Raw genomic sequence first — 25,533 nt, 5'->3', positions numbered from 1 at the left:
GGCAGTACTAGTTCAATGTCTAGTTTTACAGGCGCAGTGATAATAGTTTTAAATTAATGTTTAACTAATTAATTACTAAATTTAAATGGTGAAACCTTTATAAAATAAAGTACGTGGTAAAGAGTGAACACAAAGCAACTCAATTGTGAAGTGTTATGGAAAAAATCCACTTCTCCAGGCAGTTGTTAGGTAAGTGTAAAAATCCATTTTATGTTGAAGACCAAGGGATTAGAATAAGAATTTTCGCTTTTTTCGACTGTTTCACATCCTTATCATTTTTTGGTTTTGTAAGATTTTACCAAACCTTCCTGAAAAATCGCCAAATTGAATCTATTCTGATGTATTTTTATGTGCCCTTTTTCGAGTGTTTTAGCGCGTTATCCAGCTACAGATACAATTTTTTCGCAACATTTTGGCAAAACCAAGCCAAAAATTCACCAAATCGTAATAAAAATCCTGTTGGTTTTGGGCTATACATCAGGCTGTCTCAGCGAGTTTTGATTAGTTTTTGAATTTTTTTTTGCAAAAACGCGCTCTTTTTATAAATGTATTGCTCAAAAACTAAGAAGCCGAAAAAAGTGGGACTTTGACCACTTTAAAGATGAGTGTTCAATCTGATGAATTATTTATTATAATAATGTCAGCCTGGATTTTCGGAACTATATTTTTTTCTTAGAAGTATGCTATTGCCAACTGAAGCAGTCATGATGATGGATAACTTTTTGAAGGTGGGGAGTAAATCAAACACAGTTTCTTTGAGATAATTTAATAAAATAAAAAATCACAATATATCTGAGTCCAAAAGTGTATAAAAAATGGAATGTAGAAATTGCACAGTCAAAGTATCGAAATAAACACATCTAGTACGTCTGAGTAGTGTCATACAAAACTCCTAAGCTAAATAAATACTGAGATCTTACAAAATATCTTAGTGTTACGACCATTTATACAAAAAAAAGTCTCATATAAAAAAGCTTTTTAGGCACAGGTTTGTTTAAATTTACACAAAAATACTTTCAATTTTGTTTCGACGCAAATAAAATTTATGGCGTAAAAAATACCTTAGTCTTCTCCTCTGATGGCTAATGAATCTGCTAAATCTACCTAATAACTACAATTAAATAATGTTTTGTAATATATGATGGCAATTACAATTATTACCTAAGATTGGTTTTAAGTACGTTGTGTAAAGCTCCCTTACTAAATAAATTCGGAATGTCAAAGATTGTTACAATTATACATACACAGTCTTTTATCGGAAACATATACAAAAAACAAGTCAAAAAACAACAATAAATAACTTATTTGTACACGAAATGAACCCCGTCAGACTGAAGTTTCCTCGTTTTTATCGTCTTTCCTAAGGAGAGAAATCAATAAAAACATCACAAAGTCGCACACCTTACCCAAGCCAGTTATTTGTTAATACCATATTCCCAACACCAGCTAAACAATTGTTAATGAAGAAAGATTAGAAGGAAACAGTTTCGAAAACTTACTGGGGTGGTTCCGGCGGATGGGTCGAATGGATCATGGACACGGGCGGCATTAGAGGCGAAGGCGAACCTCTAACGCTACCGCAAACGGACCCATGCATGGATCCGAGCACCGAACCCATGCGCGAACCCATATGGTACTCCATCCCTGGATTATTTATATCATTGGTCACCGGCGACATTATCCGGCTCGAGGGATGCATGAAGTTGTTGTGACTCGTCACGTGGTCCTCCTCCGCTAAAAACACATACAAGTAGCAAAAAAAATTATGTATGCGCTATCGCGCGACCAACCTTTCATCGGATCGTCTAGCATGTAATAGAATTGACTTGAATTTGGGTGAATTTTGATTTTTTTGACCTACCTGTGTACGGAAATAGATATTTGTCGCTCATGTGGTGCTTATCGTCGATGTCGGACCCGCGTTCGCCATAATCCTGGAAATTCATGTTCTCATGATGCATCATTTTCGATATGTAGTTGTTGGGGTAATGATTGTCGTAGTGGGTGCGCACCATGTACTGCTCCGACTGTAACGTTGGCAGGCATGTTTCAGGGGTGACGTCGGGGTTGGGCAAGGGGTTGGGCGAGTTGGTCTTGTGGCAGAACTCGTTGTCGGAGGCTGTCTCAGCCGACCACCGCCCCACCTCTGGAACTACGTTACTTAGTGACGTTACAGTTTCCTTTTTTTGGGGTACCATTCGGGTTGGGTAGGTAGGCTTCGGGCAGCTGACTGGACCACCTGGAGCCGTACCCTGGCTGAACGGCGGGGAACAACTGCGAGTTGGTGACCACATTGAGCGACGGGGGAGTCCCACAGCGTGAAACCACGTGCTCGGTTATGTTCGGAAGGTACCCCTGGCGGGTACCTCCCCGGGTTCGGTGTCTCCGAGTGCTGGACTCGTCGTCATCGCTGGAGTGACTCGAGGCTAGGTCGAGGCTCCGCCCCTCGGAACCATCCGAGTCGGAGTCGCTGTCGGCCCGGCGCTCGCGCCGTTCGGTCTCTTCCGGTAGTTCCCGGTGGCGGTGAAGTCCCGTCTCTTGCTCGAAGCCGCGCATGTATGACGGGACGTCACTTGTGGAGTTGTAGTTCGAAGTGCTGGTACTGGTGTGGCGCAAATGGGTGTCGCTCCTACGGAAATTGGTTCGGTTCGGGTTTTAAGCGTCGGTAATTCAGTTACCTGTAGGGGCTGGAGCTGGTTTTGGTGGTCGAACGCGAAGTTGTGCTGGAGGTGGAAATGCCGATGTTGCGGCGAGTTGGGTCGATGGTTGAGTGGTAGGCCAAAGCGGACCTCTGTGATAGTTTTGTGTTAAGAAAGTAAGCTCATTGGCCACTGAGAAGAGGTGGAACTTACCGATTGGCCGCTTATGTTCTGACTGCTCGTACTCGGAACCCCCACCACTGATGTGGTCTCAAGCAACGGCACTTTCTTCCCCATACAACGCATTATAGACCTAGCCAGACCCGAATTATTAATCCACAAAAGCTAGAATCAGTTCTTACCTGATCAAATTTTGGCGGACGCGGTTATTTGCAAAACAATAACCAGCGAGCGAAAACGCCGCATGTATCAAGACAGCAGCGGACAAAAACGGTGTCAAAAGTGGGTGTCTTTCGGACGCTGCCAACAGCGCAAGAATCCAAGTGGCCCCCAGGAGGGGTAAAGCGACCACTGAGACCCAAAGCAACGTCCTCAAGTTGCCAAACCCAAGGACGTGGTCTTGTAACGTGAACGCGGCCCTTATTGCCATGATCAGAATCAGTAAATTGATCAAAACTAGGAGACAGATCGGGCCGACGAGACTCCAAACTACGCTTTCGTAAAGCGACACCCAACAACTTAATAATCAATTATCAGTGATTTATTTTTGGTTAAGTTGCTTGTACTTACAAGTAGTAGTTGCCATACTGGTGGGCTCGTACCCCTACAGCCAGACTCACAACAACCGCAGGCACCACATAGCCCATGCTGTAGTAGAACCGCATGGGGCCGTGGTTAATGTCACGCATTTCCGTCAACATCCTGTACAAGTGTAAAGCATCGACCAGCATCCAAAAGAACGAGGCGAGCCACAAGTAGTGTAAACCAATAGCTACCAGTTTACATGGAAGCTGAAAAGTGGTCATTACAACACTGGTGACATCGCCGATCGACTTACATCACTGCTGACCATAGGTCGGCGCGCCTTTAACGCTATGAAATACAATAATTCGGCGAGAAATACGCAGAGTACGAGGTTTTTCCGTATTGTGTTGGAATTCGTTTGCAAGCCTCGGATTAAAGCTAGAATGAGGTAGGCGGCGAGGAGGAGAGGTAGAGAAATAGCGAAACAGCTGTAACTTGAAATGTCTTCGAGTAGTGAAGGTTCGGGGATGTACTGGAATAAATTCGATTAGGTTGGCGCTAGAGTCGGTAAAGTTGCATACTTCTAAATCGACAACGTCCACTAGAACCGCAAAAGTGGTCAGATGGTTGCAGGTACAGTTTACGACTAGTGGTTTCTGGTCGAAGGTTTCAAACCAATCGTCGACGACTTCCGTCCGGCACCCGACACGTGACCACTCCCCAAATCTAAAATTTGTTCTATTTAATTTTATTTGTCTCAAGCTTTGACTTTTTGTACGAAAATTTGGTTTATTAAAAAATATTACTTTCCCGGCGCATCCACCAAAAGTACAAAAGTGAAATTTCTATGGTTGTTGGGTGATTTAGTTAATGTTTCACGGTTAAACATCTTATTTTTATCAAAATTCATTGTGCCTAAGTATGTTTATCAGAGTTTTAAGAATTTACCCGGCGCATCCACCATTTTATGGTGTAGCATAAAGTTCAAAATAATATTCTGATTGAGAAAATCGCTATTTTTTATTATTCTTACCCTCGAACAGTCGACCAGTGGACGCACTGCGGATTCGACCGTTCATTAAACAGCGTTTTATTCGAGTCCAGCCAAATCTGCAACTTGACTGGAATTTTCAAGGCAATGCCTGACAAACTCTTGTATAGCAACTTCCGGGTCAAACTTTGCTCCCTTTTCCGCCTTGGCTGCGTCGACCTCAGATAAATCGGGTCATTTTCGTGTACCTTCACTTCCGGCTCGACCACAACCTTCCTCGGGAACATATCCTGTTGACTCAAATCAATTTCCGGTATTTTAACTTCTTCAAAAATAATATTTTTCGGAGTTGTGGTCTTCGTGACTGCATCGACGTACTCCGGGACTAGCACCCCGACTGAAATCAACGGCGACCCGATTGTGATATCCACTCCCCATCTCCGGACGACCGAATCGTCGTATTTTTCGGGAAGTAGCGAGTTTGCTTGTTTGTACTGCGCGTAGCTGACCACAGCGCCAACTTCCGGGAGTGAGTGTTTTGTGATCAACTCGCCGTGTTCCACGGGTTTGATTCCGAGGAGTTTGAGCGGGATTAGGATGCGGGTGGTTTGGTCGAATTTACTTTTGTCAAGGAGGTAGTTGTTGTATTTGGGGAAAGCAACAAGGGGACCGTACGACTTCTGCGCGGTGTCTTGGAGGAACTGGGAGGTGTCGGGGAGGATGACACGCTCGGTGGTGAAGTTGGGGTCCGTTGGCAAGGAAGGGATCGAGTCGGGTTCGTAGCCGTAGAGCGACTCGGGCGTCACCACGTCCAAACCCAGCACTGGAACGATGAAAATTTACAATTTTTTCGCACGTCAGCGTGAACCACGTCGTCAATATCAAAATTATGATTTATTTTGTCAGCTTTCACGAAAAAATAAAATTCTGAGATAATTATCTTGACCTTATTCTTATTTTTATTAACATTCCCAAAAATATTACAACGTAGACCCTGAGTTTTTTTTCCTCCAAGGTATATTGATAAGTCAATTGAGGTTTCTTTTCTCGCAATAATCGTACCTTCGGTCTCCGTTAAAATAAACTTTTCGCTTTCAAAATAATTCATCAAAAGAGTCTGGTAAAAAAATATTTGAGCGTAGGATGCTATGTTCAAATATATTTTTTTGCTCTGTTGTAAGTTGCCAATTAGACCAAGTCCGATTAAAAAAACCGGTCATGTGGTGATAATTTCCACTTTTTTAGTGAAATTACGACTTACCCATGTTTGGTGAAACGATTTCAAATGGGTTAGTGTACGTGTCGTGTTGGCTAATTGAAAGAATGTTGATATAATTTTCGATGAATCCGATAAGATTTTCAGCCCCGTCCCCGGTCAGTTGTTTAATTCTTATCCAATGGTTTAGGTATTTCTCATCTAAAACCACCCCAACCGAATGTACAATATTCTGTAAAAAAATAATTACCGTTTGTAACTACAACCAATTAAAGTCTTACATGTATGTAGTCCTTATCTTGACTATGCGTCAAGTTGAGTCCATGCATCCTCGTTTCATACCCTAATAGTTCTTTCACCAAATCAAACGTGACCAAAACATCGGCCCCATACAACACTGGCGTGACATTAGTCGCTTTGAAAAGATCCGAGGCTAGTTTAATCGCAACAAAAGTATTCAACTGCAAATCCCCCCTCTCGATGTTACTCAACTGCTGTCTCAAATCCACAAACCGATCCGAGGTACAGTTGAACAAATCCGGCTCTTGCCACCCCCCGGAGTCATCATCGCAAATCCGGGAGGCCTTCCCGTGTGTCCCCTTCGGACAGCTCTCGACCGCTTCCCCTCCGAAAGCTGTCCTCGGCCACCAAATCCCGCTTGCAGAATTCCGGGGACAGCCGTCGTACACCACTTCGCACCCTTGCAGCGTCACTTCGGCGTACGCATTGGGACAGGAGTCGCATTTCTGGCCTATAACCCCGTCCCGACACATGCACTGCCCGGTCTCGTGGTCACACTGGCTGTTGAATGACCCGATATGGTAGCAATCACACGGGATGCACTTGGTGGTGCCTTTGGGTTGGTAGTGGTTTTCGCGGCAGTGGCATTGCCCGGTTTGCTTATCACAGTCGGGGTTATAACCGGCTTCCACGTCGCAGTGGCAGGGCCCACAGACCGGGTACCCCCACCAGCTGGACGGGCACGGCTGTGCCATTTTATTCTCGCAGTACTCGCCCGAAAATTCGGTCGAATTGCAGTGGCATTTGTAGCCTTTGGGGTCGAGAGTAGTTTCGACGCAGTTTCCAAATTCACAAGGACTGACGTTGCACACGGGGATGCACAAAGGGCCGACGTGGCCGTCGTGGCAGTCGCAGGAGGACTTCCCCCACTTGGTCACGCATTTGGAGGAGGAAGGACAGTCGTTTTGGCAGTCGGTTTGTGCCGGACAGCCTTCCTCCACGTTTTCGGTCACTGTGGGCCGGTTTAAGGTTGTTTGGTGGTTGCCAATGCGCACGTCTTGGATGCAACCCTCCAAGTAGTTGTAACCGGCGTTCAGGCTACTGTAGGAGTTGTCGGGACCTCCTATCAAAATTTTCCCAATGTATAAACCTTGGATCTTTTCGGTGAATGGTACCACCGACACGTGCTCTCCGTAGTCAATTGATAATTTTATCTCGGTACCTAGCCACGTGATCTCAATATGGTGCCAATCACCGTTCGACAGTTCCTTGGTCGGGACTGAGAAAGACTCTCCGTTGTATGAGTAAAGAAGAAAACTGTTTTGTAACGAAATCACAGCCGAGCTATTTTGGCCAACTTGAATCGACATCAAAAAAGTGTCTTGTTGTAACGTCCTGAGTGACAAAGAGTTGAGCCATGGTAGTTGGATGGGCCTCAAAAGTGGATTAAATGAGAGGGTACCATCGCCCGAAAAATGCCAAGGTTGGCTTATCAACTCGCTGCAGTCTTTACTCCCATAGCCACTGGGGCACAAGCACCGGAACATGGCCCACCCTTCTTTACAAACACCGCCGTTCTTGCACGGGTTGGGGTTGCAAAAAGGCCGTTTTTCCGGGCACCCAGGTGTGGTCCCATTGTCGGTTACAAAACTACAATTTTTGGTGTAATTACGTAACAAGATTAAAATAAAGTGCGGTACCTATTCAAGTCCACAAACTTGTAATCGACCTGTAATTCTGAAATACACCCCTCGAAGTAGCGATTTTTCGTTTGGAAATTATTCGACGATGAGGGGAGCCCCCCTAGTTGGAGGGGTCCCGTCAAGTCTAAAAACCTGTGACAGGTTTCGGTGAGTGAGGCACAGCGGGGCTCCAAATGGTATTCGGCGAAGCCGGCACAGGCCCACTTGCCCCCTAGCTCTTTTCCGTGTTTTAAAGCTAAAGCTGTGTCGCAATCATCGATTGACACAGTGACCGTCTAGAAAAATCAGTTAGGTTTGTGGGGACTTTAGGTTGGTTTTTATTACTTTATTGTAGTACGAGACGGTGACTGAATGCCAATTGCCGTCTGAAATCCCGCCAGGTATTGAGGCAACGGCTTTTGTTACGTTGCTGCCGAGGGAAAAGGAGAATTGAATTTGGTCATTAACGATCTCCAAGGAAATGAAATCGTGGAGTTCGTTGTAACGGCCGTTGTAGAGCAGCAAGCCGTTGCGGGATTGTGTGGCGAATCTGTGACACAGGGACTTAATTAGGTTTTGTCGGGTGTTGTCTAGAAGTCTCTAGTGTTATTATTGCAATTTTTGGCGAGACCGTTTCATTTCGAGGGCTTGTGATATTACAAGAACACAATTTTTGATTAAAGGCAGTATGAGGTCGTTGGGACCATATTAAATTAAGTTTAATAGTTTAATAATTTAAGATCAATGTGATAGAAAATACTTGTCGAAAACCGTTTTTCGATAGCCGACTTAGTTATTGAGAAAAACACAAATTTAGTGCGTTGCGCGCTGATCGTGACGTCACTCCGGCCTTTTACTTCGATGCTGTGCAGCGAGCGCGGCCTCTGTGTATCCGTTCCGTACGTCTTATTACGCTTATTATTCATTACTTAGGTTCCAGACAGCAATATTAGTTTCGGATTGCAAGGTTTATTGATGGTTGTAGCCAAATTTTAAGGACTGACAATGAATTATTAAAAATATCCGGTTATTTTACAGCTTTGTTACAAAGCTGTGAAATATGCCTGCTCTATAAAAATTGCAAATTTGTTTATGGCACCTTCACATAAAAGTCTGAGGGGCAATGGGCTATATTTTATACTCATAATGAGTTTGAAATAATGTTAGTTCTGTTTTTTATCAAGTAACTGACAGGCCATCCTAATCAGAGTAGTGTAGTGTTTGTGTCTGTGTCTAAGCTAAACGCACTACAACACAGAACCGAACGAATCACGAATGAATTGACAATGCATTGAGAATCAAGAATAATTATAAATACTTTGATAACAAAGCCATAATTTGAAGTTAAGTGATTCACAACAAAATTATGTTTGGAGCCGGCTTGTCGACGACATTTATATTTCCACAACAACAAGTAAATAACTAGTACAATGATTAACTATATTTAAATAATGGAGAATAATCCTATTACACAGTGTACCGTGGAAAACCAGAACTTTTTTCGGTTAAAACGACCGCAAATTGGGTCATAATAAGTGTTTATGCACTGCGACAATGCAGTCCGCCGCTCGGCTAGGGCGGGTGTGACGTCATCACCTTTACGCTCCTTTTAATTACGAGCTTATTTATCGTCGTACAAATGTGCGGTTTTCGCTAAAATTCTTAGAAAAAATCCGGCAATTTCAAATCTATCTTTATTTTTAATTAAAATATGAGGTTATTTATTAATGTTTGAACCGAAAAAAAAGTTTTAAGGCACGAAATAAAGGAAAGAGCACAAATACTTCAATTACCTTAGCTTTAGATGCAACCTGTGCCTCTGCTTCAAGCTGGGAAAGGTCAGGAACGAACTCTTCGTAAAACTCCTCGTCTTCAGCTCACACAGCGACGTATAATGTTCGCTCCCGGCATCCAGCGAGCACTCCTCGCAAATAAACGACTTCCCATTCTTCGGACTGCACGTGCTCCCCGACTTGCACATACTCGGATTGCAGGGATCGTCCGAAAGCTCCACCTCGCAATTAGCTCCCGTGTACCCATGAGCACAAACACACGTATACCCCCTCTCGCGTATCTTACAAGTCCCGTTGTGCTGACACGGCGACGAATAACACAAATTCACCTCGGTGTCGCACAAGTAGTGCTCCTTGGACCCCGTGAAGCCCTTGGGACACTGGCACGTGAACGTGGTAACCGGGTAGATCGGCCGGAACAGAACCGTATCGCTGCTGATGAAATCGGACGCGTTCCCGAATTTGAGAACAGTGAGACACTCTTCGTAGTTAAGGCAGGGCTCCCGCACGCAGAGGTTGTCGTCGAAGGGGAGAATCTGCACTGTGGAGAGCCGGGCTAGGATGCCGCGGTTCAGGTAGACTCTTTCTTTGAGGAATTGAGGAGAGTAGTAGACCTCCTTGGGGACGTCCGGCCTCCGGATGGAGAAACTCACGTTGAGGATTTTCGCGTCAACGTCAGTGTCGTCCTGAATGCTGAAAATGAAGATGTTTTCTTTAGGGCACGGAATTATGGCTGCAAGTCCGTCCATAAAGAAACCAAGCAGGGGCGAGAGGAACGCCTCTTTGGTCATTTGGTTCAGGCGGACTGTTATCGAATTGTAGAGCATTTCTTCGGTGATGAGTCGGACTGATAGTTGCATGATTGCCTTAACTTCGTTCACTCCGTCTGTTACGGAAACTTCCATGGATGCCATTTTGGCTACGTTTGTGTTCAACTGTGGTGATAATTGTATTTGGCCGGTACTTTCGTTCAGTGCGACCAAATTCGCGTTATTCCCCGACAAGATCCGATAATGCAGTTTGTCGGACACGTCGGCATCAAACGCCGGGATTCGGCCAATCGGCCCGGTCGGGAAAAAATCCCGGTAATTATTGAACATGACCAAAAAATCGTGTAAAACCGGGGCGTTATCATTAACATCGGTCACAATAATCTCGACGTGGGCGTCGCTACGCAGCGGCGGACTCGCCGCCCGGATGATCAAATCAAACTTCTTCTTGGCACTTTCGTAGTCCAGCTCGGTCATGGTGAGCAAGTCGGCCTTCTCGGAGCCGGGTCTCGTGACCAGAGAGAAGCTCTGGCTGTCTTCGCCCCCGATGATGGAGTACTGGACGATTGCGTTGACGCCTTCGTCGGGGTCCTTGGCGTGGATTTCCCCGACTGTGGAGCCGATCGGGCTGTTTTCGGCGATGTAGAGCACGATTTTGTCCGAATCGAAGGCCGGGGGCGAGTCGTTGATGTCGTCGATGTGGATTGTCACGGGGACTGAGCTGCTCAAGGTCGGGGATCCCCGGTCGATGGCGTAGGCCTCGAGCTCGTAAACGGCCACGGACTCGCGGTCGAGGCCCTTGTTGGTGCGGATCACGCCGCTGGTGGGGTCGATGACGAAGGAGCCGTCCTCCTTGTCCTTCTCGCTGAGGGAGTAGGAGATTTTGCCGTTGAGGCCCACGTCGGCGTCCGTTGCGGAGACTTGCACCACGGAGGTGCCTGGAATTTTTGTTTAATTTATAGCACTGTTACTAAGCTTATAATTAAAGTAATAAAAATACGAAAATTATTATTATTATTATTATTGTGAAAATGTGAGCAACCTACCCACAAGGGCATCCTCGAGAACGCTCCCCGAATAGGCCGCTTGTTTGAACACCGGATAGTTATCGTTGACATCTGTCACCGATATTTCCACATCTGTGGTGTCAGATAACGGGGGATTCCCCCCATCGCGGGCCGTCACGGTCAGCAAATACCCGCTCGTGGTCTCCCTATCAAGCGTCCTCGTCGTAATAATCGCCCCTGTTTGCGGATTGATGGTGAACTCCGCCGGATGGTCGCCATCCTCCCCCAAACTGTACGTAATTTGCGCGTTCAACCCCACGTCATTATCCGTCGCCGAGACCACCAGAACGGTGGTTCCGACCGCCGCATCTTCGAACACACTGGCCGTGTACGGGGCGTTTTCGAAAACCGGCGCAAAGTTGTTGGCGTCGGTTATGTTGACGTAGACTGTGGCTGTGTCGGTCCGTCCACCAGAATCCGACGCCGTGACGGTCAGGATGTAGCGTTTCTCTTGCTTGTAGTCCAGGGGCTGGGCTACGGTGATGACGCCGCGCCCGTTTTGCGAGGTGATGGCAAAGCGGCCGCGGGTGTTGCCGTTGGTGAGCTCGTAGTGGAGGCGAGTGTCTTCGTCGGCGTCCGTGGCGGTGACGGTGGCCACGGGGGTGCCAGGAGGGTCGTCTTCGGAGACGACGGATTCGTAGATTTTTGGCTCGAAGACGGGGTCGTTGTCGTTCACGTCCTGCACGGTGATGATGACGCTGGCGCTGGCGGATTGCGGAGGGGTGCCCTGGTCGGTGGCTATGACCTGGGGCAAAGCTGTCTTTGAGACACTTATTTACAAAAGCCAAATGATTGAAATTGAAAAAGGCCAAAAATCGCCTTTTCTAACGTCGAAAATTGTTATCTATTTCTTTAAATCTAGCTCGTTTTTTGTTTGAGAAACTAATATTGCAGAAAAAATGCTGAAACAGACTGGGAAATTATCCACGAAAGTCGTAATTACCTTACTTTTGTCTCGCAAAGTGAAAAAGGTTGATTAAAATCACATTTGTCGTTACATTTATTATGTTTTATTTTGTTCCTGGGGGAGAAACTAACTTATTTTACCAAATTTCCTTCTGGTTAGTATACTGTGATTTTATTGAAACACCCTCAAAACCCTAACACAGTGATAGTTTTTTAATAAAGGTGTAAAATGATGTTGTTTTGATCCCTTTTGCTTAATTTAACTCGTTTTACAAGAGGGAAATTAAACTTTATGTGCAGTTTCCTTAAAAAGGCCACGACGATATTATTTATTTATTTAAATTCATTCTTTTGTTTTTTTTTTTCTAAATGTTTAAATACATTTTTACGTACGAGAAAGTATCTATGAAAGTCGAAAATTTAGTATACTTTCACTAGAATAAGCCAAAATTCTCACATTTTGGCCGTTTTTGTAGTGTTTATCTTGATTTTGAATCAGAAATTCACTTATTTTGCGGTATTTCTTCACCAACAGTCAATTTTTAACACTAAATATCAAATTTATCGAAACCAAATGTTACATTTTTTAATGAAACACATAAACACGAACATAGAAGGAAAAATTGTCCTGGAAATATGCCAAAAAATCACTTAATTACGTCGAAAATTACCTTATTTTCTAGTTTTGAGTAAGAAGTAATTTTTAGTTCGCTTATGATCGAGAAAATTTATAACAAAATTATCTCAAAACAGGCCAAAAACTTTTTAAAATTGTCGAAAATTACTTTATTTTGTGTTGAAAACTCTAAGTAAGCGTGAGATATCCCTCTAATAAAATGAAAAATTTATAGAGAAGGTCGAAAATGTTTTGATTTTTTACGCTAGATTTCAGTTATTTAATACAAAATTGATGAGTAGGCTAAAAAGTCACACGAAAACGGCTTATTTCGGACGATTCTTTGCTTTGAAACAAGAAAACTTACATCATACAGACTGAAAACGCTATATTCAGGCACAAAAGTACGAACTAAGTGTCAATTATGAAGAAAACTGCTTATTTTTGACGATTCTCTGCTTTGAAATAAGAAAACTTACATCAAACAGACTGAAAACGCAATATTCAGGCACAAAAGTACTAATTAAGTTTCAGTTAGAACGAAAAATACTTATTTTGGACGATTCTCTGCTTTGAAATAAGAAAACATACATCAAACAGACTGAAAACGCAATATTCAGGCAAAATATAGTATCAATTAAGTTTCAGTTAACACGAAAACGGCTTATTTTGGACGATTTTTTGCTGCGAAACTTACTAACTTGTATAAAACAGAATGAAAACAGTTCCAATTTCGTTTCTATAAACACGTCTAAAAAATGTTATTTGGTTCGATTTTTTCCAAAGTTTTCAAATGAAATGGTTACTGATTTTAAATCAAGAAAACTATACTTGGATTTTTCTTCGCCAATTTCTGGAAATAGTCAAAAACTTTACCTGAAACATGAACTTGGACTGATCCTCGCGATCCAGCTCCTTCGTAGTAGTGATCCAGCCCGTGTGGGAATCAACAGTGAGCGGAAAATCTTCTGTACTAGCCCCAATCGAGTCTCTCGGCGCTATGGTGTACTTTATATCAGCATTTGGCCCTTCATCAGCATCGTAGGCTTGCACCTTAACGATACTGTATCCCGCCGGCGCATTTTCCTGTATACTCTCTTGAAACAACGACGTATAAAACCTCGGCGCGTTGTCATTAACATCTTTTACGTTGATTAGCAATTGAGTCGTGTTCGACCTTGCCGGACTCCCGCCGTCTTGGGCTCTTATAACCAGTCGATAGCTCCGCAAAGTCTCGTAGTCCAAAGGCTTGACCAGAGACACGTCCCCTGTTAAACTATCGATAGCGAACTGCGACTGGGTGTTGCCGCTGATTATGGCGTAGCGAATTGCTGCGTTATTGCCCTGATCTGCGTCCGTGGCTCTGGAAAAAAATAATTTTTGTCCAATGTGTAACCCTACTGACTGTGCCAATTGCTTACTTGATATGGGCAATGACCGGGTTCGAGGTCCAGTCAATGTCTTCGTCCAAGGCCACAGTGTAGGTCCGTTCGGAAAACTGTGGATAATTATCATTATCATCCAAGATATGTATCACGACGCTGGCACTTGACGATTTCCTGGCGGTCTGCGGGCTTGCCAGATCCGTGGCTGCGACTATCAGAGTGTAAACCTCGGTTGTCTCCCGGTCTAGCATCAGTCTGGTCGTGATAACCCCAGTTTTTGGGTCGATTTTAAACGCCTTATTGTCCTCCTCCTCGGAGGAAATGCCGCCCCCGTTGATGCTCTGGATGGAATACTCCACATCGGCGTTTTTCCCCACGTCCTGGTCCGTGGCTTTGAGCGTGATAACAGTGGACCCCACACTGACGCTCTCCTTGATACTGGCGTCGTACTCGTTCATTTCGAAGGTGGGCGCGTGGTCATTGGCATCCAGGACGTTTATCTGGAGCATGGTGGTCCCACTCCTGGGCGGGAAGCTGTCATCCATCGCCGTCACCCTGAAATAGTGAACATCGACCATCTCCCGGTCCAGCTTCACCTTGGTGGTTATGGTCCCGGTCTTGGGGTCGATCTCGAACATGCCCTGCGTCCTGGAGTCCAGCAAACTGGACATGGAGTAGCTGATGGGGCTGTTCTCGGGGTCGCGGGCTTTGACACTCGTGACCACGACCCCGGGGTCGCACTCCTCGAGGACGCTCGCCACGTAGAGCGGCTTCTCGAAGAAGGGCGACTGGTTGCGCAGCTCGCGTCGCACCCGCTTGGCGATGTCCGTGTCGTTGAACACCTGGTGGTGGTAGACGATCTTGAGCCGGTGCTCCGAGTTGAGGATCTTGATGGCGTGGCAGTGCGTCGAGAACAGGATCGTGACCTTCCAGAGGGGCTCCACGATGCATTCGTCGCGACTGGCCACCAGGTCCCCCTGGCTGTGCTCGATTTTGAAGCGCTCGTCGCTCACGAAGTGGAAGGTGACGGAGCAGAACTCGCTGATGGTGCGCGGGAGGAAGGCCGAGACCGAGTTGATGAACTGCGACTGCCGGAGGCAGATCTTTTGCCATTTGCCGGTCGTGGGGATGGCGAAAGAGGCGAAAGTTTCGGAGATCCATTGCTTGGCCTGGGTGAGGCGCTCTTTGACGGAGGGGTGCAGCTGGCTGAGGAAGGGGTTGGCGCTCCTACGGCGGCGCGCCTCGTGGAGGTACTCCCAGTTTTCGTCGCTTTTTTCCGCGCATTTTGGCCCGAGTATGAAGATGCGGAGCGGGAGGCTGTAGTAGTCGATGTCCCGGAGGCGGTTGGAGGTCGAGTCGATGTGGACGGTGAACAGGCTGGGGTAGTAGACGCCGTCACATTGCAGGGGCTGGAGCAGGGAGACCTGGCCGTTTGCGGGGTGAACGGAGATCAGGGATTCGACGAAGGGGGCCGATCTTTGGGCGTTTATTTTGTATTTGCGTTCGGAGCCCAGGCGGTAGACGGAAGCATTGAAAATAACGTCGCCTGGCTGTTGCTTCTCGTCGATTAATAATAGATAACTCGAGACGGAATGGAGAAAATAAAGCAGTAAGAAAAGATGAATTGGGGACTGCCTCTCAACCATGAGAGAAGACGTTATAATCATTTTTTAACGTGATCAACATCATAATTCATATTTTCGGCGATCGTAACGGGATAGGTGGTTTCATCTTCCTGCAAAAAATCGAAGTAGTGTTAGGACTTCCCGTGGTATTTTTTACTCTTGATGGACTGTAATTATAGTGAGCATGAAAGTGCATCCTGGAAGCACTGATGTGAGATATATTTTATTCGCTCTTTAAAATACTATCATCGTGTTTTTCAACGGACTATATTTTTTGGAAAGCAAAGAGTTCAATTATCTTAAAACGGGTATTTTGGAACCTGTTCTCTCCATTCATGGCAATTACGGGCTCTCATTTTTAGAAATTACGAAAATTACGTTTATTGTAAGTAAGTGTTCCAAGACAGATCCTAATTTCAGTATTTAATTTGTGAATTTCTTAACAAACATAACGGCATAAGTCTATTTATGTTCGACTGTTCATGCACAAAGAGAAGTTTTATGTCAACTCGTGGTGGCTATAAAGGGCCTCATTATCTGCTACTACTACAATAAAGTAGCAAAATTGCCGCTGTTATGAGCAATTTCAAACAGTTTTTATAGCAGCCTTGGTTTTGGAATAAAAAATAATTATTTTAATTATTATAATTGTAATTATTAATTTTTCCGAAATGACAGTGTAGATTTTTTTAATTTTTAATTAGTCGTATGAAAGTCCTGCTTTACTAAGATTCTTAGTTTTTGTGTTAGAAATTTTTAAGAGAGTGTTTTAGTCTAAATATTAAATTATTTCAAAAACTAAGCAAAATCGACCAAGTTATTTGCGTCTAAGGCGAAAACCCGCTCTGTGAGAAAGGCCGACCCTAAAAACCTCCTACTTGTTTATCTGGTGCGCAAAAAATTGCAAGACGATTGAAACGTTCGTTATTGGTTAGGGGTGGGGTATTGCACTCCCAACTGTAAAACAGACGAATCATAGACCGTTCAAAACTGAGCAAAAACTGCTGTGTGATTATTTTGTAAATGTCGGCCAAACCGTCTGGAATTTCGCTGTTTTCTAACGGAATTACAAGTTTTCTATGACACTTGGATTCAAAAATCGGTGATAAATTATGGACCGATTTGTTTTTGATAAAGATTTCGCTATTTTTTCGGCATAAACTCAATTGTTTCGCAAGATTCTCTCATGAAACTCAAAAATGTACTAAATTAGGTCAAAAATCTTTATATCTTTATATCATTAACTTGGGCATTTGAAACTTCTGAGTTTTGTTTTTTAACGACAATTTAAAAATCTCTGAGATGCCAAAACAGAGGGTAGGGTGTTCCTTTTAACTTTTTAAAATTATGCAACTTTTAACAAATTTCTTAAAGTTTTCAACCTCATAGTTTCTTAATGTTTGAATGACACGATTCTTAAGATTCTCAGTATTTCAGCTTTTTAGTTTCTTAGTTTTCTCATATTTCGTATTGATTTCCATTTTTTTTATTTTTGGTTTTTTCACTGTCTTATAAATTCAGTTTTTCAATTTTTTATGTCCTTACTTTGCACTTCGATTCGAGTTTTTTAATTTATCCCTCCTTCAGTCACTTATTACTATTTCTTAGTTTTTTTGTATTAAAGCTTTTATTTTTTTTGCTGTTAAGTCTCTTTGAGTATTGTTTTTTATTCAGAATCTAATGTTTCAATTTATTGTTGTTTCTTTTTCCGTTTTATAGTTCTTTCACTTTTCCAGTTTTCCAGTCGCTTAATTTTTCAGAATCTCAATCTCACTATTTTTTAAGCTTAAATTGTCTTTTAATTCTGAAAAATTTACAAGCTCTTGTAAAAGCAAGAGCAAAATTTTAGTCGAACTAGTTTGAAATATGAGTTACTTTCGCACTCTGAGATTTTAGTAAATAGCATAACAAAACTAGAAACAAAAGACCTGCCACTTGTTGAAGTAATTGAATTCGTGAATAAAATGCAAATTTTTGTAAAAAGTACTCCAGGATTAAATAAAATTTTTAACTTCCTAAGAATCCGGTCTCTGATGATTACTGTGTTCTAACTGTACCCTATTGTATATATCAGAACAGAACACTTTGACCAACTTTGTTTAATTTTATTAAATTATGCTTTCTCTTTAAAAACAGTTAAAAAAACAGAAACAATTTCAAATGTTTCAAAATATTAAAATCTTCAAATAAATGTTAAATTAAATGAATGAACGAATCAAAAAAATCCCTCGTATTAAATAGGTATATCCAAGTAATTATTTAGTTAAATAACTCTTAAATTTCAAACAGAAAAAAATCAAAGAAAACTGAAAGCAATATTTGATGCACCTTCGCTGTGCTCCATTAAAACTGTGATTGGCACTAATGCAATTACGACGGAAGAATAATAAAGCTAATTGTTATTAGCGTAGCGAAAGCTCACTCCCTGGCGAATATTTAGAAAAACTGCTGTAACTTCAGACATGAAAAATCAACCGTAAGAAGCTTTTCCGCTGCAATTTCATAAAACTCTTAATTTGTTGTGTGCATTTTTCCCACGGCTTGGGTATGTGCAAGGTTGATAAAAATGGCAAATAAAGATTGATAAATTATACTATGTGCAGGAAAGCGCATCCTGCGAGTCGTCGCAAACTTTCTCATACTTTAAAAGAATACTACTCCCAATGGTAGCGTTTAATTATAGTCTCAGGTAAAACAAACGCCGTCACGCGATCCCGGCCTTTGAAACGGGGCAAAATAAAGTCGATTTTGTTGTGGACTAATTCCAGTATATTAAAACATTCCTAGCAGGTTGTTATAACGTACAGACCGCTACAAAAGCCGTAAAGACACACGAGTCGATCGCCGGTGTTAACAAGACGCGATCACGTGTGTGGAGCGGTTCTTCTAGTTTGTTGACATAAAAATTTAAATAACCCGGTGTCACAACGGATGGGATTAATTATATTGAGATATGTTCTGCAGAAGAACGCTTTATCGAAATTCTGAGCCAGCCGGTAGTTCTGCATTCTCATAAAATTCCAATACCTACGCCGACATTCCGCACGAAATTAATTGCTCGGTGTAATGAAATGCTATTAGTTTATCTACCTGGCCAGGTTTTATCGATCCAACACACACTCGAAACACGAAATAACGTCTTAATTTCGGCGTGTGACCAGCGAGATTCAATGAGAGTGCGCGACTGAAAGGGTTGACGTTTTATTAATCCTGAAGAGGATTCGCAAATGTTCAGCGAGCTAATTTCGACGGAGTATTCAAGTCACTCACCACGCGACGAGAGAGTCATTTTAATTCAATGAATTCGAATCAAAACTTGGGACTGTTGTTAGCGTGTTATTAATTTGTAGTTGGGAGCGAATAGAATGCAGGAAATGTGCTAAATTCATGCTTGGAGGAAAGGATGGCCACTGAAGCAATTCGGAGAATTTCGCTAACGAGACAGTCACTTTTGGAAGGCGATTTTTCAACGACCTTTCCACAAAATTCGGGTTGGCAGGGGCGTGTGATTCTCGGTGTGGTGTTATTGATTGCAATTTGTTGAGGAAGCCGCACATGTCACTGGACAATGGTCAAATTCCGAGAATGTAATCAGAGGACAAGCTTTCTATACACGTTTCTTTGGACACTCAAAGCAAAAATATGCTTTAAACTGTTGTTTTCGAACTCTTTTGAGTATCAAAGTGTCAGAACTCAAAAATTAAATGCAGGGATGTTTATTGGGAATTTTTTAGGCATTAAAGTCTTTTTCAAAAAAGTGTATTTCATGTTAGGTCAGGCCAGTACAATTTTACAATAATTGGGAATTTGTAATACGCTAGTTACAAATCAAAAAAAAATTAAAAAAAAACAAAAACTGCCCGTAATTATGGCCATAAGTTAAGAAAATAGCTTTCAAAATTTTTTTTTTCTTTTCTTTCTGCAAATTTATTTATACTTAATTAGTTCGTCATTTAATAAGATTGCCAAACCAAAAGGCCTATAAAACAAGTTGAGTAAAATGGGTAAAATACCTACACTTTCAGCAAAGATTGAATTGCACAATAACGTTCATACAATTTATTTCAAGTAATTTGCAGGAATCTCAAATTTAGCTTTCAAAATTTGTTTTTTTTTTGCTTTTCTTTCTGCTAATTTATCTATACTTAATTTGTTCGTCATTTAATAAGATTCCAAATTAGAAGGCATATAAAATAAGATGAGTAAAATGAGTAAAATACCTACACTTTCAGCAAAGATTGAATTGCACAATAACGTTCATACAATTTATTTCAATTAATTTGCAAGATCCTCAAATTTAGCTTTCAAAATTTGTTTTTTTTTGCTTTTCTTTCTGCAAATTTATCTATACTTAATTTGTTCGTCATTTAATAAGATTGACAAACCAAAAGGCCTATAAAATAAGATGAGTAAAATACCTACACTTTCAGCAAAGATTGAATTGCACAATAACGTCCATACAATTTATTTCAAGTAATTTGCAGGAACCTCAAATTTAGCTTTCAAAATTTGTTTTTTTTTGCTTTTCTTTCTGCAAATTTATCTATACTTAATTTGTTCGTCATTTAATAGGATTGCCAAATCAAAAGGCCTATAAAATAAGATGAGTAAAATGAGTAAAATACCTACACTTTCAGCAAAGATTGAATTGCACAATAACGTTCATACAATTTATTTCAAGTAATTTGCAAGATCCTCAAATTTAGCTTTCAAAATTTGTTTTTTTTTGCTTTTCTTTCTGCAAATTTATCTATACTTAATTTGTTCGTCATTTAATAGGATTGCCAAATCAAAAGGCCTATAAAATAAGATGAGTAAAATACCTAGAATTTCAGCAAAGATTGAATAGCACAATAACGTTCATACAATTTATTTCAAATAATTTGCAAGATCCTCAAATTTAGCTTTCAAAATTTGTTTTTTTTGCTTTTCTTTCTGCAAATTTATCTATACTTAATTTGTTCGTCATTTAATAAGATTGACAAACCAAAAGGCCTATAAAATAAGATGAGTAAAATACCTACACTTTCAGCAAAGATTGAATTGCACAATAACGTCCATACAATTTATTTCAAGTAATTTGCAGGAACCTCAAATTTAGCTTTCAAAATTTGTTTTTTTTTGCTTTTCTTTCTGCAAATTTATCTATACTTAATTTGTTCGTCATTTAATAGGATTGCCAAATCAAAAGGCCTATAAAATAAGATGAGTAAAATGAGTAAAATACCTACACTTTCAGCAAAGATTGAATTGCACAATAACGTTCATACAATTTATTTCAAGTAATTTGCAAGATCCTCAAATTTAGCTTTCAAAATTTGTTTTTTTTTGCTTTTCTTTCTGCAAATTTATCTATACTTAATTTGTTCGTCATTTAATAGGATTGCCAAATCAAAAGGCCTATAAAATAAGATGAGTAAAATACCTAGAATTTCAGCAAAGATTGAATAGCACAATAACGTTCATACAATTTATTTCAAATAATTTGCAAGATCCTCAAATTTAGCTTTCAAAATTTGTTTTTTTTGCTTTTCTTTCTGCAAATTTATCTATACTTAATTTGTTCGTCATTTAATAAGATTGACAAACCAAAAGGCCTATAAAATAAGATGAGTAAAATACCTACACTTTCAGCAAAGATTGAATTGCACAATAACGTCCATACAATTTATTTCAAGTAATTTGCAGGAACCTCAAATTTAGCTTTCAAAATTTGTTTTTTTTTTGCTTTTCTTTCTGCTAATTTATCTATACTTAATTTGTTCGTCATTTAATAAGATTCCAAACTAGAAGGCATATAAAATATGATGAGTAAAATGAGTAAAATACCTACACTTTCAGCAAAGATTGAATTGCACAATAACGTTCATACAATTTATTTCAAGTAATTTGCAAGATCCTCAAATTTAGCTTTCAAAATTTGTTTTTTTTTTGCTTTTCTTTCTGCAAATTTATCTATACTTAATTTGTTCGTCATTTAATAAGATTCCAAACCAAAAGGCCTATAAAATAAAATGAAAACATCTTTCTAGAGTAAATACATTCAATTTCAGCAAAAATTAAATTGCACAATAACGTTCATACAATTTATTTTAAGTTAGTTCTTAAGAAAATAACTAACAAAATTGTAATTATCAGAAAAAATACATACTTCTATTTAATACAAGATGAGTTTATTTTACTATATCTCCAAAAATATTGCCATAAAATCTCTACTATTCTCCCGAGTAGTCTCCTTTAATTGTAACAAATTTTGTTATCACCAGTTTTTGTTAGGTAATGGTTTTTAAAATTATTCCCAATTCGTTTAATAAGTAAATTATATATTTATCGTCATGTTCTGCACACTATTGACATTCGTAAAGATTTACAGAAACGTGTACTATAAATAAACTGAAAATATTTTTTTCAAAAATTGCACATCAACTAGGGTAAGTAAATGTGTATTGATATAATATTTGTCAAATAATTCCAAAAACAATACTTTCTTTTCATTATAAACTTGAAGAAAATTGGTAAATGACGAGTAAAAAATATTTCCTAAAAATTACTTTTTTTTACTTTTTGATGTTTAATCAGCAAATAGAACAAAAATAAATCTAATAGTTTCATCAAAAACTTCAAAAACGAGTTGTAAATAATAATTATTTATTTACCGAGTTTGAGTGTAAATTGGACACTTAATATCACGAGTGGATTATTAAGTCACGAGTGAAAACGACTGGTTTATCGTTCACGAGGTGAAATAACTTAGCCGATTTACACGAAAACGAGTTGAATACAACATTTTTAGACTCAACAAGGCTTAAAGTTTGTTAAGAATAATCTGACGTTCCATAATGAAAAATACCAAAACAGTTGTAAAAACTTCCTTACACAGGAGAAAAATCGAAGATTTTGGCAGTGTCGAAGAATAAATTAATTTTTTTATAGTCGGATTTTTTGGTATCTAATAGTTTAAATAAAAAATGAAAAACACTTGACAATGAGTTATGTCATAGGTATTTGGCTGAGTCACTCTGTATATCGCCTTTTGCCATTAGGAAGTAACGTTAGTGGCTCCTGGGACTCTCTGCTCCCCAAAGAAACGTCGGAAACACGCAATTTATCGGCTTAATGTCATTCCAGTTTATAATTTTCTCGTAAATTGCCTCGAGTTTAATTTTGTTCGAAGTATGATGTTCTGTTTTTTCGCCGATGGTCTTTAGGGCACAAAGACGTTTCGAAACGTGTTTAAGTTTTTGTTTACCACCTGCTACCAACAATTACAAGGCAACCAGCTGGAGTTGGTTTCCAACTGTTCTATCAAAAGGAGATAATGAATTTTACTACAGTTACGAAGTTTGCAGATTTATTGATATTACGGGAGAAATTTATGTTTGATGGAGTTGTTGCAATGCAGAACTAGCTTTTCAAATGGACACTAGACACGATCCTGAAACTCGTGTTGCAATAATTTTTTGCGTTGATTGCACAAAGCTAGTGCGAAAATTAATTAAGCAATTCGATGGATGCCTTCCTCTGCAATTATCTTGATTATAATTGTCCGCAACAATGTTGAAAAAATAAATCAACTACAGATGAAAAATGCGGCTACCGGCTACCGATCACATCAAGTCCCTAATTAAGCCTATTCTAAATTACAGTTACATATTTTACGACGTCCTGAGGCAATTTAATTATTTACTTTTACGTTCAACTGGTTGGTTATTCTGACATTTAAAATTATTGTTAGTGAGAGAGCAATAAATCCGCTCGTATGTATCATGCATCACGTGAAGGTGACTGTAACAAGAGATTTTTCCGAAAAAATGTTCACGAGCGTGTAATTTTTCATTTGCGCGCTCTTTGTCTCTCCATCAATTTGATATTCAAAGCAGGTGATTTCGGTTAACAAACGTTAAGGTTGGGTAAGCAATGAAAGATTCATCACTGTAAAAACACGGCGGATCAATCGTACAAGAAATGAGTTGACCGCAGCGGAAAGTAAGAGTTTTTTAACAAAATATAGTAAATAGTTCTTTGGGGCGGCAAGCACTAAAACTCACCCCGGAATACGACTACAGCAAGTTTTGTAGCCTGATTACAAATCCTTTTTTATGTGAAGGGTCGCGTAAAAACAAAAGCTTTCGACTGAGAAGCTTTTCAAGTAGCACTTTTATTTTTTGTCCAGTATCGACCGTCAAATTTGTATAGAAGGTATGTTACCCCGTGTAACATGTGGGGGATGAATAGGGTTTCGCTCGGATTAAGTGGTGACTCACTTTGTTTTAGGCGCACTGTCTTGAATATAATATAATCAGAAGCGCCTAATCAGGGACGAGTTCATTAAAACTCAATTTTATTGAACGTATTTACTTTCATTCGCGCTTTTTGCAACTGAGTTCTGCTCTATAAAATGTAATTAACAACCTTGGGATTGCTTAATTAAAAGTGATAATAAATCGCGATTTTCGCGTATGAGATAATTCAGGAGGCAGAGCTTCTCGTTTTTGCATATCTGCATATCTAATTTTCGAGTTTCCTTTTTTTTCATTGTTATTATTATTACCCGCAGAGTTACCGCTTTTTTTCATCAAAAACGACTATAACATTGTTATACTTATATTAAAAATATAAAATCGCAGTTATAAATATTAATAAAAAAATTTGAAATTTAAAATTCTCACCTGGATTTTTTTAACACAGACTGTACTTTAACATAAGTGCATTGACACAGGTATTTAAAGACCGATTTTTGAATAAAACTGGCACTAAAAAAATCACAGTAGTTCTGGTCACTAATATTTTTCACTTTAGTGGTGTTTTTTGAATTTTTTCTAATTAAATAAATGGTTTGTTTGGCAGTTTCGGGTTAAAAACACAAGTTTACTGGTAGTCAAGCAGCCATTTTGAAGCTTTCGCATCTCTCTTTTCTGTCTTGCCGGTTGCCTACCGACTGTTATGCAACATAGGTTTCTGTGATAGGTTGCACAGCTTATGTAAGAGGGAGCCACGACACAAGTGTATTAGTTTTCATGCATGTATTTATTATTTTTATTAATTTATTTTGGTAAAAAAATTATATTGATACGCTGATAAATTATTTGATACGAAGATGATATAAAAATTGGTTACTACGCGACGAGCGCCGCCACCTAGATTTTGTAAGGACATATTGACCTACCCTCGTATTTTCGACATATTTCAAACAACTCGACTAATTTTTCATTGAGAAGTGGCTTTTATTTGAAAAAATGGGGTCATTTCGTGCATAAATATTCTTTAAATTATTTAAACTTGTTTTGTATAAGTTCTTAACTGTTTACATTATATTGCATAAATAAAATAATCGTTATTTTTTTTAAATAAAAAGCGATTAAAACCTTAACTCTTTTTTTAAGGATACCTTTCTTCAATACATAGATGCAGAAAATTACAAAAATAGGTTCCAAATCTAATTTTTACTTATTTTGTTCAGTTTAATTTATTTTCTAATGAAAAAAATTAATATAAAAAATATTTCTCCATATTGTTTCCAAAATAATAATCCTATTTTTTTATTTACTTCAAAAAAGACAAAAAATCGTAACTACATATAAAATAGTATACAGGGTGAGTCTGCTGAAAGTATGGTTTTACTGTATTTCCTAAATGTTTTTAATTTATTTTTTCATGGACCTGTGGAATTCCGAATTTACTGATAATTAGTGGTTTAGAAATATATTGCTGTAAATTTTATGGATTATTTATTTTATTAAAAAGAGAAAGACCGCTTTGTTTTTTCTCATTTTACACTGGTTTTAAGTATTTTTTTTGGTTTAAATTTTATATTATTACAGTAGGCATTTAAGTGAGAACACAAAGAACTAAATAAACTGTTTTATAATTTTTAGAAAGAAAAAAATAGGTGCTTTAT

At 39.9% G+C, this 25,533-nt stretch overlaps 1 protein-coding gene across 5 annotated transcripts; it reads right to left on the bottom strand.

Moving 5' to 3' along the window:
- Positions 1–750: 750 nt before the first annotated feature.
- Positions 751–24,560, bottom strand: stan (starry night). 5 transcript variants are annotated; one of them, XM_015983480.2, is made up of 22 exons: positions 24,305–24,560; positions 14,047–15,745; positions 13,502–13,988; positions 11,083–11,848; positions 9,267–10,974; positions 7,819–8,023; positions 7,492–7,769; positions 5,833–7,441; positions 5,597–5,783; positions 4,378–5,158; positions 3,926–4,070; positions 3,658–3,876; positions 3,390–3,610; positions 3,002–3,337; positions 2,853–2,952; positions 2,679–2,791; positions 2,196–2,629; positions 1,862–2,152; positions 1,791–1,805; positions 1,500–1,734; positions 1,407–1,446; positions 751–1,360 (listed from the first exon to the last, which is right to left on the bottom strand). In XM_015983480.2, the coding sequence occupies exons 2-21, from the start codon at positions 15,675–15,677 to the stop codon at positions 1,416–1,418; spliced, it is 9,792 nt and encodes a 3,263-aa protein (XP_015838966.2). In that variant the 5' UTR covers positions 15,678–15,745; positions 24,305–24,560; the 3' UTR covers positions 751–1,360; positions 1,407–1,415. The 5 variants fall into 5 exon arrangements, with proteins under 5 accessions (XP_015838966.2, XP_015838964.2, XP_015838967.2 ...); XM_015983478.2 differs by lacking the exon at positions 1,407–1,446; XM_015983481.2 differs by lacking the exon at positions 1,407–1,446 and having other exon boundaries at positions 1,862–2,146.
- Positions 24,561–25,533: the final 973 nt, after the last annotated feature.

Source organism: Tribolium castaneum, chromosome 2 (assembly GCF_031307605.1).
Source record: "Tribolium castaneum strain GA2 chromosome 2, icTriCast1.1, whole genome shotgun sequence".
Taxonomy (NCBI): domain Eukaryota; kingdom Metazoa; phylum Arthropoda; class Insecta; order Coleoptera; family Tenebrionidae; genus Tribolium; species Tribolium castaneum.
This window is presented reverse-complemented; position numbering and strand designations above follow the sequence as displayed.